This window comes from Carcharodon carcharias, chromosome 9, assembly GCF_017639515.1.
Source record: "Carcharodon carcharias isolate sCarCar2 chromosome 9, sCarCar2.pri, whole genome shotgun sequence".
In the NCBI taxonomy this organism is placed as follows: domain Eukaryota; kingdom Metazoa; phylum Chordata; class Chondrichthyes; order Lamniformes; family Lamnidae; genus Carcharodon; species Carcharodon carcharias.
This window is the reverse complement of record NC_054475.1, coordinates 41349685-41365828: the sequence shown is the minus strand read 5'-3', so window position 1 is coordinate 41365828 and position 16144 is coordinate 41349685. Positions and strand designations below refer to the sequence as shown.

The 16144-nt window shown below is 43.5% G+C and overlaps 1 protein-coding gene across 3 annotated transcripts in view; it reads left to right on the top strand.

The window, feature by feature from the left end:
• Window positions 1–15806, top strand: part of LOC121282065 (protein phosphatase 1 regulatory subunit 12A-like) — a 301831-nt gene extending 286025 nt beyond the window's left edge. For all 3 annotated transcript variants that reach the window (XM_041195472.1, XM_041195470.1, XM_041195471.1), the window contains one exon: window positions 13798–15806. In XM_041195472.1, coding sequence (XP_041051406.1) covers window positions 13798–13884 — 87 coding nt within the window. In that variant the 3' untranslated portion in view covers window positions 13885–15806. The remainder of the gene's footprint in view (window positions 1–13797) is intronic.
• Window positions 15807–16144: the final 338 nt, after the last annotated feature.

Genomic DNA, 16144 nt, shown 5'->3' with positions numbered 1-16144 from the left:
TCCCCTCCAAAACACTCACCATCCTGACTTGAAAACATATTGCTGTTCCTTCATTGCCACTGGGTCAAAATCCTGTAACTCCCTCCCTAACAGCACTGCGGGTATACCTACATCATAGGGACTGCAGCGGTTCAAGAAGGTAGCTGACCACCACCTTGTCAAGGGCAATTAGGGATGGACAATAAATGCTAGCCTAACCAGCAATACCCACATCCTATAAATGAATAAAAAAAATTATCTAATGCAAATAACTGCCCTCTTACTAGACGGCTTGGTTCCATCAAGAAACCCAGTCTTTACAAGTTGCTTTTTGCTTTTCTCAGCTGTGGAAACCTACATGAATAATTGAAACCGCTCCCATTTATACTCCAACTTCAAAGCATTTTCTGAGATATCTTGAGACAAACGGTCTCCTCCAGATAGATCCAAAGTAACTATTATAATCCCATGATGTGAACACTTTTTGCCACCACCCCAAAAGCACAAAAAAAACTTCACCTTTGAGCTGTAATTACCCCAGGTCTGTTTATATTGCATTTACTTCAGGTTTGTTTGCCAGTTTCCAAAACCAGGTGCTTCCATTATCATCTTTTTAAAACCTCAATCCCAGCCTAAAAGTTTTATTCCTAAAACATATGAATCATGAAATTAGATATTTTCGTAACAGCATTTGACCAAAGTACGCAAGCCCTTTAATATTTTTTGCTGTATGTCTTCCATAAGTTAAAGGGGCTGGTTTGTGTGGGAATTTTCAGGTTGCTGTGTGGCTACACACCTTACAGGGAATATTGATCCCAAGGCACTTAACAAGAGTGTTATCAATAAAAACATTGAGCCACAGAAGGAGACATCAGGAGAGGTACATTTTATGAAGCATCTTAAGAGGAGAGAGAAAGAGGTTTAGGAAGGGAATTACGGAGCTTAGGACTGAGGCAGCTGAAAGGCACAGCCATCAGTGGCGGAATGATTAAACTCAGAGGTGCATAAGGGTTGGAATTGGAAGAGCACAGATTCCAAAGGCTTGTTTTTTTTTTATTCTTTCACAGGATTTGGGCATCACTGGCTGGGCCAGCATTTGTTGCCCATCCCAGATTGCCCTTTAGAAGGTGGTGGTGAGCTGTCACCTTGAACCTCTACATTCTTTTGATGTAGGTACATCCAGAGTGCTGTTACGGAGGGAGTTCCCGGGATTTGATCCAGCGACTGTGAAGGAGTGGTGATATTGTTCCACATCAGGATGGTGTGGTTTGGAGGGGACCTTGGAGGTGGTGGTGTTCGCATGCAGAGTTTTATGAACAAAAATTTATGTAAGGTGGAAGTTGGGAGGCTGGCCAGGAAAGCATTGGAATAGTCAAGTCTAGAGGTAACAACATTATGAATGCAAATTTCAACAGTTTAGCTAAGGCAGAGTAGGAATCGAGCAATGTTACAGAGTTGGAAGTAGGCACTCTTTTCGATTGTGTGAATATGTGGTCAGAAACTTATCTTGAGGTCAAACACAACACCAATGTTGTGAAAGTCTTACTCAGCTTAAGATCTTTGCTGGGGATGGAATCGTTACTCAGGAAACTAAGTTTCTAGGGGAGACCAAAGACAATGGCTTCACTCTTTCCAGTATTTAGTTGGAGGAAATTGCTGCTCAGCTGATATTGGATGTTGGACAATCAATGTAACAAATCAGACAGTGAGCGAGTCCAAAGAGGTGATGGTGAGATATTGCTGAATGTCACCAACATGCAAATGAAACCTGATGTGTTTTCCGATGATATCTCTAAGGAGTAGCATACAGATAAGCAATAATAGGGCTTCCTTTGGCGGAACTCCAGAAGTGGCATGACGGGAATGGGAGAAGCCGTTACAGTTGATTCTCTGCCTATGATTAAATAGGTAAGAATGAAAGCAAGCTCAGGCAATTGCGCCCAGCCAGACAACAGGACAAGAGTTGGCGGAGGATGGCATAGTCAGCTGCGGAAAAGGCTGCAAATAGGTGGTGAAGAATGGGGAGGTTTAGTTTATCACAGCCACACTCAATGTCATTTGTGATTCTGATAAGGGTCATTTCAGTACTGTAGCCCAGCTGAAAACCTAATTGGAGGGATTCAACCTGGAATTGCAGGAAAGATGGACATGGATTTGGAAAGCGACAACACCTTCAACGACATTGGGGAGGAAAGGGAGGTTGGAGTAAGGTAGTAATGTGCAAGGACAGAGGGGTCAAGGGTAGTTTTTTTTAAGGAGAAGCAAATCTGAAGGGCAGGGCAGGGGAACAATGTCTGTGGAGAAGGAAAGGTTAATAATATCAGCTAACATGGCACCCAGGAAAGAAAGTTGATTAATTAATAGCTTGGTTGAATAGGGTCAAGAGAATAAAAGGTTCATCTCGTGAATTAGATGAGATCTAAGCAAGAATTGCAGGAAATGGGATAGAATGTAGAGAACAACACAATTTCAGGGCTAAGGCATCGGGCAACATTTGAAGATCTTTGTTCCGATGGGGAAGCCCTGGCCCGGGGGCCGGATGCAGCCCATTGGGCTTTTTCATCTGGCCTGTGTTGGAGATGTCAAACAATATATTAGAGAAAACAATTCCTAAATAAATAGTCATAGAACGAAGAAAACGCAAATAATTAGGGACTGAGAAAAGATTATTTAAATAATCCAAAAGTATTTTTTAAAAATTTGTTTAATGTTTCAGTCCATGCCAATGCCATGGGAAATGAAATGACAGTGTAAATGAAATGAGTGCTTCTCACAGATTTCAGGAAGCTACTGTAAAGGACAGGGGCAGGAACAAAACCATAAAGAAAGGGATTAATGATGGAGTCACATTCAAAGCACTTATTTTGCGTATCATACATTTCCTTTAACAGATTTTGCCTATCCCATTTTCTAATATTCAAATGCCACTTTCTAACATTTAGAGCAGTTTCTGGGTGAGGAATCAGTGACGGATAGACTGACTGGAAACCAGCTGGGAGTGTCAGCATGCTGGTGGATGGTCGAGTAAAGCTTTGAATATCCTCAGAGAATTGTTGGCACCTTAACAGAAACACGGTGTTAAAATCTCCACTTGCATCAGAATGTGCTTCAGTTTGTTACATCTTCCTGTGCTATCTGTGTTATTGAAAATGCCTACATCAATCTGCTGAATATCTCTGTGCACTAACAGTTAACTCAGAGTAACACATCTGTGAGAAGCAAATTTCTTTCAGGAGTTAAAGGAAGTAAGTATTGCATTTAATTCAGTTAATCTTAAAGCAAACCCGCTCACATCAGAAACAACAACTCTTATAAGGTGACCTCCATGGATGGTTAGAAGTTTCATCGCAGCGAGTAAGCTTTGTTTGGAATGGTTGAACATTAACTTCTCTGCTCGTCCTCGTCAAAATCTCCCCCAGGGTAGAATAAGATCATACCTTCACTCTCTCTCCCTCGTGTTAACATGGCCTCCACTAAGTGATTAATGTTTTATTATCTAATATGACAAAGAGAATGCCTGTCCTGTTCTTCCATTAACACTCTATTTCTGGTTCTAATTTGGAAACCCAGAACTCAGTGGCGCCTTATGAATCCCTGAACTGTTTACCCTATTGAGAGGTTTTTTTTCCAATTCAAGGCTACACATTGCCTGATGGGAGCATCCTGTGATATTCCTGTTGTTAAATAGTGCACTCACTATTTTTTTGCCATTTCAGTTGGCATTCAATGCAGATCCTGTTGTCTTTCAAAGCAACCCTGTGAATTTCTGTTTGCTGCTACTGTCCTGTAACACCGTGGGGATTGGCCTCAGGACCATATTCTCCCTGGAGGATGAGAAAAGGTGGACACCAGGGCATATCAGAGGACCACCCCATAACGAAATCTAGTCCCAGAACCAAAGTGAGTTTAGCAAGGAGGCAGTTTACCATCTTATTACTCATTCATGGGATGCAGGCGTCACTGGCTAGGCCAGGATTTATTACCCATCTCTAATTGCCCTTGAGAATGTGGTGGCGAGCCAAACTCCACCATTTAAAGGTCACCACCAGCAGTATTCACAACCCAGAGCGTTCATGCCTCTAGCTCAGGGGCGGGGAACTCCAGCCTAGGGGCCAGATGCGACCTGTTACACTACTTCATCCAGCCCGCGGTGAGATTTAAAAAATAATATATCACGTGCATCTGACACACACATCTCTGCATTTACTGAGGTTAACAGTCACTGTGGGACTACTTTGTCAAAATATGCAGCCAGAACAGGGGAAGTGCCTCACAAACAGTTCAGGCAGGAGATTCAAGGAGGACAGTGTCGTCGTCCTCTGAATAAATGATATCCAGGTGAGAGGTGTCCTGGGATAGCCCCAAGTGAGAGTGGTCCTGGGTGAGACACGTCCTGGTCTCTGTTGCTTACCTATCCAGTGCAATTGCTGTTCATTGAGTAGATACCGGCAAACACGGCAGTGATGGGCAGGAGGTTTTGGAAGTGGCAGTGATGCAGACCAAAATACCAGTCATTGTGAACGGCATAGAATCTACAATAACAAGGCGCATTAAAGAAAAGCAAACTCGGCCATTACAATAGAGCAGTGGGTGAGTTGAACGTTTCTGTACTCTCCCAAAAAAAATTAAGTTGTGTCTATGTGTGTGTGGTTCACAACTGATTTTGTCTATGCGTGAGTGACTCTTGATGAGAAAAAGGTTTCCCCACTCCTGGATAAGAGCAATGGGGGGAAATGACAGAGGCGGCTGAACTTTTTAATCTTTGTGACAAACAATGTCTATGAGCTCCTCGCAGATTATGAGAGAGGAGGAAGGGGAAGGTGGTTTAAGATGACAATTTGTAGTGGTGAAGAGAAGCTGGGATTATCTTTATGTTCCTGGATGTTCCTTGAATGGTGAGCAGATTTAGCAGTGGCAAGCATAATTAAGTAAGTGGAGACTTGTGTCTCAAGGCCAGAGTCCCCAGACAATTAATGTTACCCTTCCTTGTGTGGTGCTGAGAGACCATATCTTGGTTCATGTTAACTAGGAGGGTTGGTGACTTTCCTTGCCCAGATAGTAAACATATCATATCTAAACTGGCTTGAAGGTTTGGACCTCATTCTAACCTCTTGTTTGGAATGGCTGAATCAGCACCAAGCTTTTCCAGATAGAGTATGAATTTAACCATGATACTAGACCACCTCCGACTCTTCCTGTGACTGTTTCCTTTGCAATATTTATATAATCCTTGAAATTTCCAAATGATGCCATATTATGAGAAATCTTATGGGGTGCGCCTGCCTGCATTAATAACACACAAGCTTGATTCTCCTACCCGCTCATACAACTACACCTAGATATTGCCTAACTTGCGCTTGTCCTCCTGGGAGCCATGTGCTCAGTACTTCAGTTAAGGAAGAAAAGTAGGATGGTGGTACAGATGTTACTGAATAGTGATGATAATTAGTTGTCAATTTAAAATCATTGGAGTCTAGGCCATCCCTCAGATGGCAAGAGATGAGTTTGCTGCATGGCTGTCCCATCAACCTGCAACATGGGGGACACTAGTCCAAACCAGGATGCTGAGATTGCAAGGGGCTGTGAACGCCTCCAGCAATCACTGCTAAATGACAAGGAGATTGTACACCGTATGCAGTCCAACTGCTCTGCGGTCCAATACAGTGGTGGTGGACTTGAAATCTGTGCCAGGGGCATGGGGGTGGGTGGGGGGTGCAAAGTATGGAGCACTTCGTGGCCCATTGGTGCCTCCACGTTGCTTGCATGGGCGGGCAGGCTAAAAGCTTGACCCCCATCATATCACTGTGGCTGTGCCTGAACTGTCTCAGTTGCGGAGGCATGGTCAGTTTATACAGGTGTCCCTAATGCATGACCACTCCTCTTGCTTACCCACCTCGACTGCCTGTGTGCGGGATGCAGCGCAAGGACAGCACTTGACACCCTGGGTCAGCACTCCAGGGCCAGGCATCAGTTACCCCCGGTGCCCCTGAGGCCCGTAAACAACGGGCGAGCTGTGGAGAATGCTGCTGCTCACTCACCTCAGTTCCCCGAAAGTGAAGGCTGCCAAGTGCATGTCACCTGCATCGCCGACGTGGACGGACGATATAAGAGCCTGGCAGGAGGGCCTTTTAATTATATTCTGATGTATTACAGTTAGCTCCCCATTGACTGATGGCAGGAAATGCAGCCCGCCAATGGCAGGCTGAGCGGACAATCACAAGCTGCCTTCACACCACCATGAAGCAGGTCACGCCATGTTTTCCGCACACGCCACCTATCACGTCCGCCTACAGTGGACTTGGAAAATTCCACCCATTGTTTTTGTCATATGAATCTTTCTGCCTTGTTTGCATCTGTGTTAAATTACTGATCCATATTTTGTTCCGAGATGTTGTACTGTGCACTTAGTTGAGGTTTTTTTCTGCATCTAAAATAGATTTAATGACAGCATTTCAAATTCTAAGTAATTTTAAGTAGTAAACTCATTTCTAGTTATTAAAATAAAATGCTGTAGTTACCTACATCTTGGATATAAAGTACATGTTGCCTTGGTGAGCTGAGCTTCTACATCCCGGTGCTGCCACGTCCTCGGGTTGCCCTCCTTTTTCTGATGATAAAAGAAAGCCTTTTTTGGACTGGCTGTACTTCGCAGTTCTTGGACATCAAATTTTCTATGGTTCCGAAGGCAAGAGAAAGGCTACATGTAGTGTTAACTCTGGAAAATATCATGTTATGGATACGTTGTACAATCTTATTTCTTGCGATGCCTACTTGCAAGCTCTTATTTACAGGGGCAGGGAGTAAATTCATTTAGCTTCAACAATACATCTCGCCATGGGGTTCTTAATTAATTGTGATAAAACACCATTCCTTATAGCTTTAGACTCCTGTCAAAGGGCCAACACCCACCAGTGGTGTCTCAACAAGTTAGTGATGCCAAAATAACTTATTAGGGTAGCCACATTGAATCATTCTACACCTGAAAGAGAGGTTTTAAAATATATTAATGCTAACCTATTTACTTGGGGCAGAATCTTCTCATTGGCATGCGGGGGCGAGCCTTGCACACCGACGCATAAAATGACGCGCGGTGATATTTTTGTGGGCACGCAATGCTCTCCGATGCACGCCTGCCATTAATTAACGGGCCACTTAAGGCCATTGAGGCACCAACTGACTGCAATTTTTTGGGGCCCGTGCGATCTTCAGGTCATCGCACAGGTGTAACGGGCAGGCGGGTAGGACACATTTGAATAAATCTCATCCAAGGACGGGATAAGATGGGTCAGTGGGATCGCGAATGTGCTCAATCAGATATTTAATTTGGAAAGTTACTGATACTTGCCTGTGTTAGCAGAAATACTTCAAAATTCCAGCTGCTTGGACAGGACTCTCAGCCTTCAGGTCAGCACTCTACAGTGAAGATCCTTTTTGGGGCCTACAGGTTTCAAGAATCCTTCCCTTAGCCTGGGAATGGGAGTTGTGCTCTCCACTGGAGGCACCTCCTTTGAGGAGGAAAGGAGGGCCAGAAGGGGGAACAGGTCAGGGGTTCATATTCAGCCTCCAGGGGAGCCACCTTTGGGAGGAGAGGCGCAGGCACATGGGGCACAGGGCCAACAGCAAGTCCAGGGTATATAGGCGGCGAAGCATCTACCTCAATATGTCTGAGGTGCAGTGCCAAAGGTGGCTCCATCTCTCAAGGGAGACAGTCAACTCTATCTGTCAGATGATAGCCCCTAAGATCTCTACTAACTGTGTGGGTGGATACCCCATGCCAGTGACTCTAAAGGTCACTGCTGCCCTCAACTTCTATGCCTCTGGCTCTTTCCAGGGCTCGGTGGGTGATCTTTGTAGTGTCTTCCAATCAGCTGTCCATACTTGTGTCAAGCCGGTGACAGGCGCTCTATTCAGGTGTGATTTGACATTCATCCACTACTACTGGGACCAGGCCAGCCAGACAGAGAGAACCAGAGGCTTTGCAGCGATTGCTGGCTTCCCCTGCATCCACGGTGCAATAGGCTGCACACATGTGGCCATCGAGGCACCAGCAAGTGAGCCCGGTGCCTTTGTCAACAGGAAGGGCTTCCACTCCATGAACGTGCAGATAGTGATCACAGGATGCAGATTCTATAAGTTTGTGCAAGGTACCCAGGCAGCTTCCATGATGCCTCCATCCTCAGACACTCCCAGGTGCCGAGGCTCTTCATTGCTCCAGTGCGGTTGGATGGATGGCTGCTGGGTGACAAGGGCTATCCCCTCAGAAAGTGGCTCATGATGCCATCTCCGCCATCCAAAAACAGAAGCTGAACAGCGGTACAATAGGCGCCACGGCTCCACAAGGGCTGTGGTGGAGAGAACCATCAGTTTTCTCAAGATGCGCTTCAGATGCCTGGATCGTTCAGGGGGCGCACTTCAGTAGACGTTGACCCAGGCATACTCCAGGGAGGCAGGGACACTCTGGAGGCTTTAATCCAACGCACCTTCAGCTAGAACACCATAGATGGACTTCCAACAAAAGCCTGTGCTGCAGGCTCCTTACTCAATACCTGAGTGCTAAATCTGCCTGGATAGGAACATTAACTAAATGCCTTGTCAATAAAGCTGAATGTACCACATATCTCACACAACATTATTGGTAACCATCCACTTGCAGAAAAGAAGAGGCACCCTCAGTTATGATCACATTTCTAAATTTAATGATATAACAAAATGACAAAGGTGTTAAACAACATACCAACTAATCATGACCTCATTGTGGGGCAAACAAAAGCACCAGTGAGAAACCTGTGGTGTGCCTAAGGTGCCTTAAATTTATGCTTTCGGGTGCTAGGTCTAGGTGCTGTCCCCTTGCTGGCACTAGCAACTGAGATAGCCTGCTCACTGTGTTGTCCTTTTGGCCTCGATGACCTTGGCGACTGTGCTCTGGCCCATGAAGCCTGTGCTGCCCCCACCTGGGAAGGAATGGCTAGTTCCACAGCTTGCACCTCCCCAGTCGTCGTAGCCTCATCGGATGCAATGGTCACTGGCAGAGGGGCAGAGGAGTTGCTGCCCTCATCCGGAGACCCCTGAGAGGAGCCCATAGAGGCAGCAGGCAGATGCTGCGCCAACGTGAGGTCGCTTCAGACCCCCCTGCTCACTGTAGATGGATGGGCACGGAGCTGGGAAACTTGGTACCCAGACCATCTCCCACACTGGCACTGACCAGCTAAGGTCAGTGCCGATGTGAGGGCTTGCTGATCCAAGTGCATCCCCAGGAAGCCCTGATAGGTCTCCTGGAGGAGCCTCTCCACAAGTCACCACGCTTTCCATAGAGGAAGCATGGCGTTCGGCAATGCATTGGCAATGGTCCGTGTGGACTCCTGCACCATGGAGACCAAGCCAAGCATAGCTTCACGAATCTCTGCCAGATCCTCCCACACACCCTGCTGGACTTCCAGCGTTTGCTGCCTCACAGACGACTCTAGGAGCACATCATCAGCCACCGACTGAGCATGTGCCTGGTCCCCTGCAGTCCTCTGACTGCTGGCGCCATGGACACTCTATCTCTGCCAACTCCTCCAGCGACTGTGAAGTGCCCTCACCGCTGAGCCCCGGGACACTAGCTGATGATCTAATTCCCACCGAGGTGCTAGTATCTGCGCTGGTGCCTGCCTCGCAGAGATGGTGTGACGCTGGTGGGTCAGAGATTTCAGGGCCCTCAGGTGTGAGAGGGGGCCCCTGTGCCGCCTCCTCCCGGCCCTGCTCCACTGATGCTGAAAGGAAGAACAAGGACATTTGATTTGTCAATGTGGAGACAGTGTCAATGTGCACCCCTGTCCCTCAGATCATTATGCGTTCATCCTTTCGTAAGCAATGGTCGAGCCATGTTGCAAACTTCAATCACTAAACATTCAGCAGTGCCATGGCTGCTGGGACACTAATGGTGACCTAGTGCTGCGCTAACATTTGCCCGTAGCACCTCAGCCTCACTGACACCAATGGACCTGGGCACATGGCGCCTCTCCAGATCAAGGGCCTCCTGCTCGAACCTGGTAATGATGGCCAACTGGGCCAGGCCTACACCAGTTTTCAACCGCTTGACAGCATTATGAGCATTCTTCTCCTGAAAAGGAGAGAAGAGCATTGATTAGTGCTACTTGTACCTGGAATCTCTTCACTGCACACAGTCCAACCTTGCAAAGCAAGAAGGCGCAAGCACGTGGAGCACAGAAGACAGCAGATCGATCAGCGCCCCGACACCTGGAAGCTCCCCTCCCAGCATGTCAGCACTCTGACTTTGACATGTTTTGCAGTTCCAGCACTGCGCCTAGGTGCAGATCCTCCAGGTTGCCCCCAAAACAGTAATGTGGGTGTCATTGTAGCACATGCTGCGGGTGCAGAACCCATCTCATCACCACCCTCTCAGGGTGGGCAATATCCGCTGGCCCACCCAGTGGATTCAATGATTCAATGCAGTAACTGCACTCAGAGTTGAAGGGGTGGGGGGGGACGGGCGGCCAGCGGGGAAAGCCTACCTACTGGGTTAAGTGACCAATGTCAACATGGCACTCACCCTTCCAGAACGCAGAAGGGCATTGAAACGCTTATGGTACTGGATCCAGGTGCGTCGCACCACATTGTGGGAGCTCACTATCTCCGCCACCTCCTCCCAGGCACGTTTGGTCATGCAGGGGTGCCTCCTCCAGTTCCTGGGAGCGAGGACCTCCCACTGTGCTGCCACCTCCTCAAGGACAGCAAGGCAATTGCCTGAGAAACGAGGGGCAAAGTGCCCCCCTGCCCTACCCTCCTGCCTGGTCTGCTCACCAGCAGTGCTCTGGGGAGCCCTTCCGCTGGCCATGTTTGACAGCCTTTCTAAGGCTGCAGGAGCTCTTTTAAACATTGGACCCAGCAGTCATAGCAGTAGCTCGCCGGCCGCCGCCTCCCACTGTCCTCGGGAGCTGCATTTCATGTTGGGTGGACCTTAATTGGCGCCATGGACCCTATCGCAGGCGGCAATCTGCCCTTGGATTTCAGCAGAATTAATTTAGTACTACATAACAATGACGCAATCTGAGCATGGAACATCAAACAAAATAACGTCACTGACAATTCAAAAGGGGTTTCCCCAAAGTCGCCCATGAACAATGTATTTGTATGTATTTTTCTTGCCCATGGAGTGAGAAAATCAATTTAAAGTAACCCAGCAGGAAAGCCTTTTTATTTTTTAAAAAGAAAAGTTTAGTTTATTTCACTCTGTTGCTCTGGAAATTACTTGATGAAAGATAAATTTACTAAGGCATATGCACCCAAAGATTAGTTACAAATTAAGATAAAATGAAAATATACTTATAAATCAAGATTCGTCCATATTCCGTGCAGGCCTGGTATGTTTTGAAGTAGAGGTGTTGCCTTGTCTGAATTGAAGGTCATGAGGTTGCAGAGATATCTCTGTAGTTGTAATGGCTTCTACTGTCGAATTACCAGAGGTTGCTTTCACAGGTAGCTTAACAAATGGAATTAGGTATTGGAGAGAGGGGAGTTTCTTTAATTCTCTTGCAACAAACTGCAGTGTTGTCCTTTCTAAACTAGTTGATTACAGTGGTTCGATGGTTGTGCTTGTTGGGCCCTCTCCCCTTGCGTTGAAGCTCTTGTCTGCTTCTCTGAAAGTGTTTTTTATCTCTCAGCTTCCTGCCCTTTTCAATGCTTTTTGTAGGAGCAAAGATGGCTGCTATTATCATGTGACCTGTACAAAATGCCAAGTCATCCCCCAACTAAGGCAGCGACACTTCAAATGGCCCTTCTCCCACCAGTGGTTCTTAGCTTTTGTCCTTGTCAAGGCACAATTTATAATCTTACAATGAGGCATCAGCAAAACTTTGTTATGTCCTGGATAAGACCACAAGTGAACCATAATTAAATTAAAAGTTGCCTTTTGTACTCTCGGAAGAGGGGACCCAGTCTGAAATCCACAATTCTGCCTGGTAGCTTGGAGCCATTTTGAAACGGCCTTTAAACTCACTTCAAGGTTTTATTTAAAAATGTAACCTTTAGAACAGTTTTTCTAAAAATTTGTCAAATCATAACTGTGCATCGTCATCGAAGTCTATATTTACATACCATGTAAGAATTGCAGATAATTGTTTAGGAGGGAAAGGCGAACTAATATTCCTGTAAAATATTGACTAAGATTTGGGTACTATATATTTTCTACTTTGGTGCTTCAAATTGATTCATAACGTAACTTGAGTGTTATGCTAGAATTATTGAGTGCATAGCTGAAAGCCAACTTCTGTGGATAATGTTTCTGCAATTACATAGGACATTAGCACCAGATTCATGAGGCACAAGGGATTTAGAAGTGGAGCTCTGCCTTCCATCTCATTCTGTTTGCATTTTAAAAAAAACATGTTAAAGCATCCTTAAATCTTCATCACCTTTTGATTGTTTTTTAAAACCTCCCAGAATACCATTTTGATTTTGAGTGAGAAAGACCACTCAGCTGATGAGTTGTCAATTTTCCTACGTTTTTAAAATTTTGACATGGCTCCTACTTGTCCAAATTTTTGCCATTAATAGACTATAGAACATGGCAAAAGAATGAAGTAGAAATCTCCAAAACTGAGATTTACAAGTGGTAAAGTTACAGATGACTTACTGGTCCACTTCACACGTTGAGACAGTTGTCATATTTCCCTTTCTGTCCAGGACTTTCATCCGACTTTGGACATTGGTGGGATTGCTGCTGAAACAGATGAGTTTAATGAACTTGAATGCAGTAATGACATTTTGTTTCTGTTAAATGCTTTTATTCCTTCTGGTATGTTTTCACAATATAAAAGCACCAAGTTGTTTTGCAAATAGGCATGTCTCCAACAAAGTGTAATGCCAAAGGTTTTAATAATGTATGGTTCACAACAGGATTCTATGAATTTATATTAATCTTGTAATGTCATCCAAATTAATAGTTTTTCTATTGAAAAGGGGATTTCTCTACTATTAGATCCTATTATACTGTTAGTGTTTCAGCTTCCTGTGCATCTCTCGGCTTTTAATGTTATTTTTTACTTGATGTTGCCACCAATAGAAATTTCTGGAAAGTAACATTCTCCACTGCTGTGCTCTGTATTTTGTTGCCAGTTATTATAAGAGCTGCGTGTTCATTTTGCAACTTACACACAAACGTGGACTTTTACAACAGTTTTGTCAGTAGTATTTTCATTTACAAATAATTAAATCAAACTGGAAAGTTTTTCAGATTATATATGTGTTTATTTCCCCAAAGCAATCTGAATTTAATTTTAAGCACATTTTCAACTGGGTAATTTACATAGGATATTGAACCTTAAGTAGCTGTGATTTGCTGTTTTCCTTCAGTTTTATAACTTATATGCTGTTGTCTTCAGTGAGCAAAAGCTGCTTTTTGAAAAAAGCACATTTACATTTAATATGAATATAGTTTGTTTTACAATGTGTGAAACTATCAAAATATTTCAATTTGGACATTTGCGAAACAGAGTCTAAAATTGGTTATTTTCAGTGCCAATTTAAGGAGTATGCACCTTCATTATAGTGCTGATGAAGTTGCAGTCTTCAGTCCCAATTTTTGATACCATCTGTTTTACTTTGCAATAAGCATCCTTGCCAGTTAAGTCCCAAAACGGCAGCAATATCAGAATTACTTATAACTTGTTCATCTGAATTGAGATGGTTGGTGGATGTGTGTCTAAGTGATGTTATTTGTAGGAGGTGGAGGGTGAATGGCAGAGACTTATTTAACTTAACACATTTTAAACTCAAACTTTGAGAACATTCTGTAAAACTACTACTTTCTCCTTGCAGGTTTTAACAGAGCTGAAATCGGATAACCAAAGACTGAAAGATGAGAATGGCGCACTAATCAGAGTTATTAGTAAACTGTCAAAGTGAAGGCGGTCTTTCTGAGCAAGAGGCAAAGGGAATAACATCAGCTGAAAGAGCCTGCTTGCTGTTGTGAAAGCCATCACAATAAAGAAATCTCCTCAGAATCGGGGAGCTTATACTTAGATCTTGTCTGTTCATGGCTTTCTCCCCTGCATTGATGTCTGTAAAGTTTCTTCAGGTCATGATCCTATTCAGCAACTGTAAGGTCTTTAAGTGATGCATTCAAACAGCCTTGATTACAAGAAAGATTGGGGAGAAAGTACTGTTTGTTGAGGGGATGCTTGCAGCTTCTTGCAATTGAGCTACAACCTGTAGTGTTTCAGAAATGGCTTTGAGAAATGCCTTCCACTACCACCACTGCTCAGTCATGTTAACAATGCACCTCAGTTTGTCGGCTGTGCTTTGGGAAGGATCTTTTGTTATGCAGTATTTGCTTCTTTGCACAGTAATTAAAATCACTGCAGAACATGGCTTATTCCTTTTTTAAATAAAAACCATCAGCTAGACTGTATGGTACAGAAAGTATTAATTGTATGTGCAATATGTTTTATTATTTTATTGTGACACTCTTATTCAATTCACTGCCTTCCTTTCACTTATTTTTGTTGCCTTCGTTATTAGCAGTGGATTTTAATTTCTTCTCTTTTTTTAAATTTGGTTTGTAGTGAAAGCTTTAAAATGGTCAGGAGCCTTTGGTTGTGTCTCGGTGAATGTGTGAAATTAAATATTTGTGTTGTCGGTTGTCACCACTCTTGAGTTTTTGCATCTACACAGCAAAGTTAGAGAAAAAGCTGGTTCAGGTTGTTTATCGAGGCTGGTTCAAAGATGCATTCTAATGTACAATTGCTGGTTTTGCATTTTGCTGTTGAAAGACACTTTTTTTGTGCTTCACCTCCTATTTCAAACTAAGCTAGTTTTAGGCTACACTTGTTCCATTTTTGTTAGCTCTCGACTTTATACACCGATAAGGGGCATTATAACTTTAATGTAGGCTCAAAGACATCTTTTCTGTCTTGAGATTTTCACTGCATGATGAATAATATACTGTATCTATGTATCACTGCTACAGGAATTTAAAATGAAAAGGTACTTTTCTGTAGAGAGCACTCCTTATAAATACAATAGAGTTCAGGGAAGGGATCCATCCAAAGACCCATTGTATAGTCCTTAATAAACTAATGGAATTCAGAGACAAATGTAGTTATTTGTATAGTTCATTCCATGGCTGAAATGTCTATTCTAGGCAATGATAATATGGTACTGAAATCAAAATGTGTATATTATATATTGTGTGTGTGTGTGTGTGTGTGTGTGTGTGTGTGTGTGTATATATATATATAATATGTGTGTGTATATATAATATATATGTATATATATATTATATATATGTGTGTGTATGTATATATTCTCAGTGGTACAGAAAAGGCCATCAGTTTTGTGTTTTTTGTTTACCTTAGTCAAGCCTACAGGTTACTGAAAATGCATTGGCTGGTTTTTATTTTAAAAATCCTGTGCAAAATGAGGCTTGTAGTAGTATTGCTACTGGATAGAATACAAAGGGACTGAACTATTAAGTCTTTTATACAGTATGAAGATTATGTACATATGAAATCTCCACAGGAGGGTTCAGACTGCTGGGAATTTACATTATGCAACTGTTGGTGGCCTTTTTAAAAGCTATGAATATGCTATTAGATATAATTTAGTGTTATAATTTGAACATTTTTGTCATATGTTGGGAAATAGACATGTGGGAAATGTACACATTATTTAAAGCTTGTAAACACATCTGTATTTTATGGTTAAATAGACCACTAATTTCAGGTTTGAAATGATGTTGTACAGCAATTGTATGTAAATGAAAAGGACTAAACGCATTGTCACCTTTGCAAATGATTCTATTAAATGTGAGTCTTTATTGCTCTGAATACAGTAAGTGTATTAAGTTCTTGTGGCGCTGTTGGTTCCAATGTGGAAGAACTACTTTACATGAGACGTAGCTCATGTGTTATGAAGTGTTTTTTTGCAGATACAAGGTCATTCTTCTGATGTGCTTATGACTCATTGGAATCGCCATCAGATTTCCATTTGTCTAAAGAAAAATAAACTTCAGACTTCAAGAATGTACTGAAACTTGCATTGGTCCAATTCAGTGTTCTTTTTTAAAAAATTGATTGTACCACCTAGCAGATCAGTAGTGAATTCACCCCCTTATAATACATTTTCTGGTCAAGATTAATGCTATCTGTACAATGGCAACATCTGA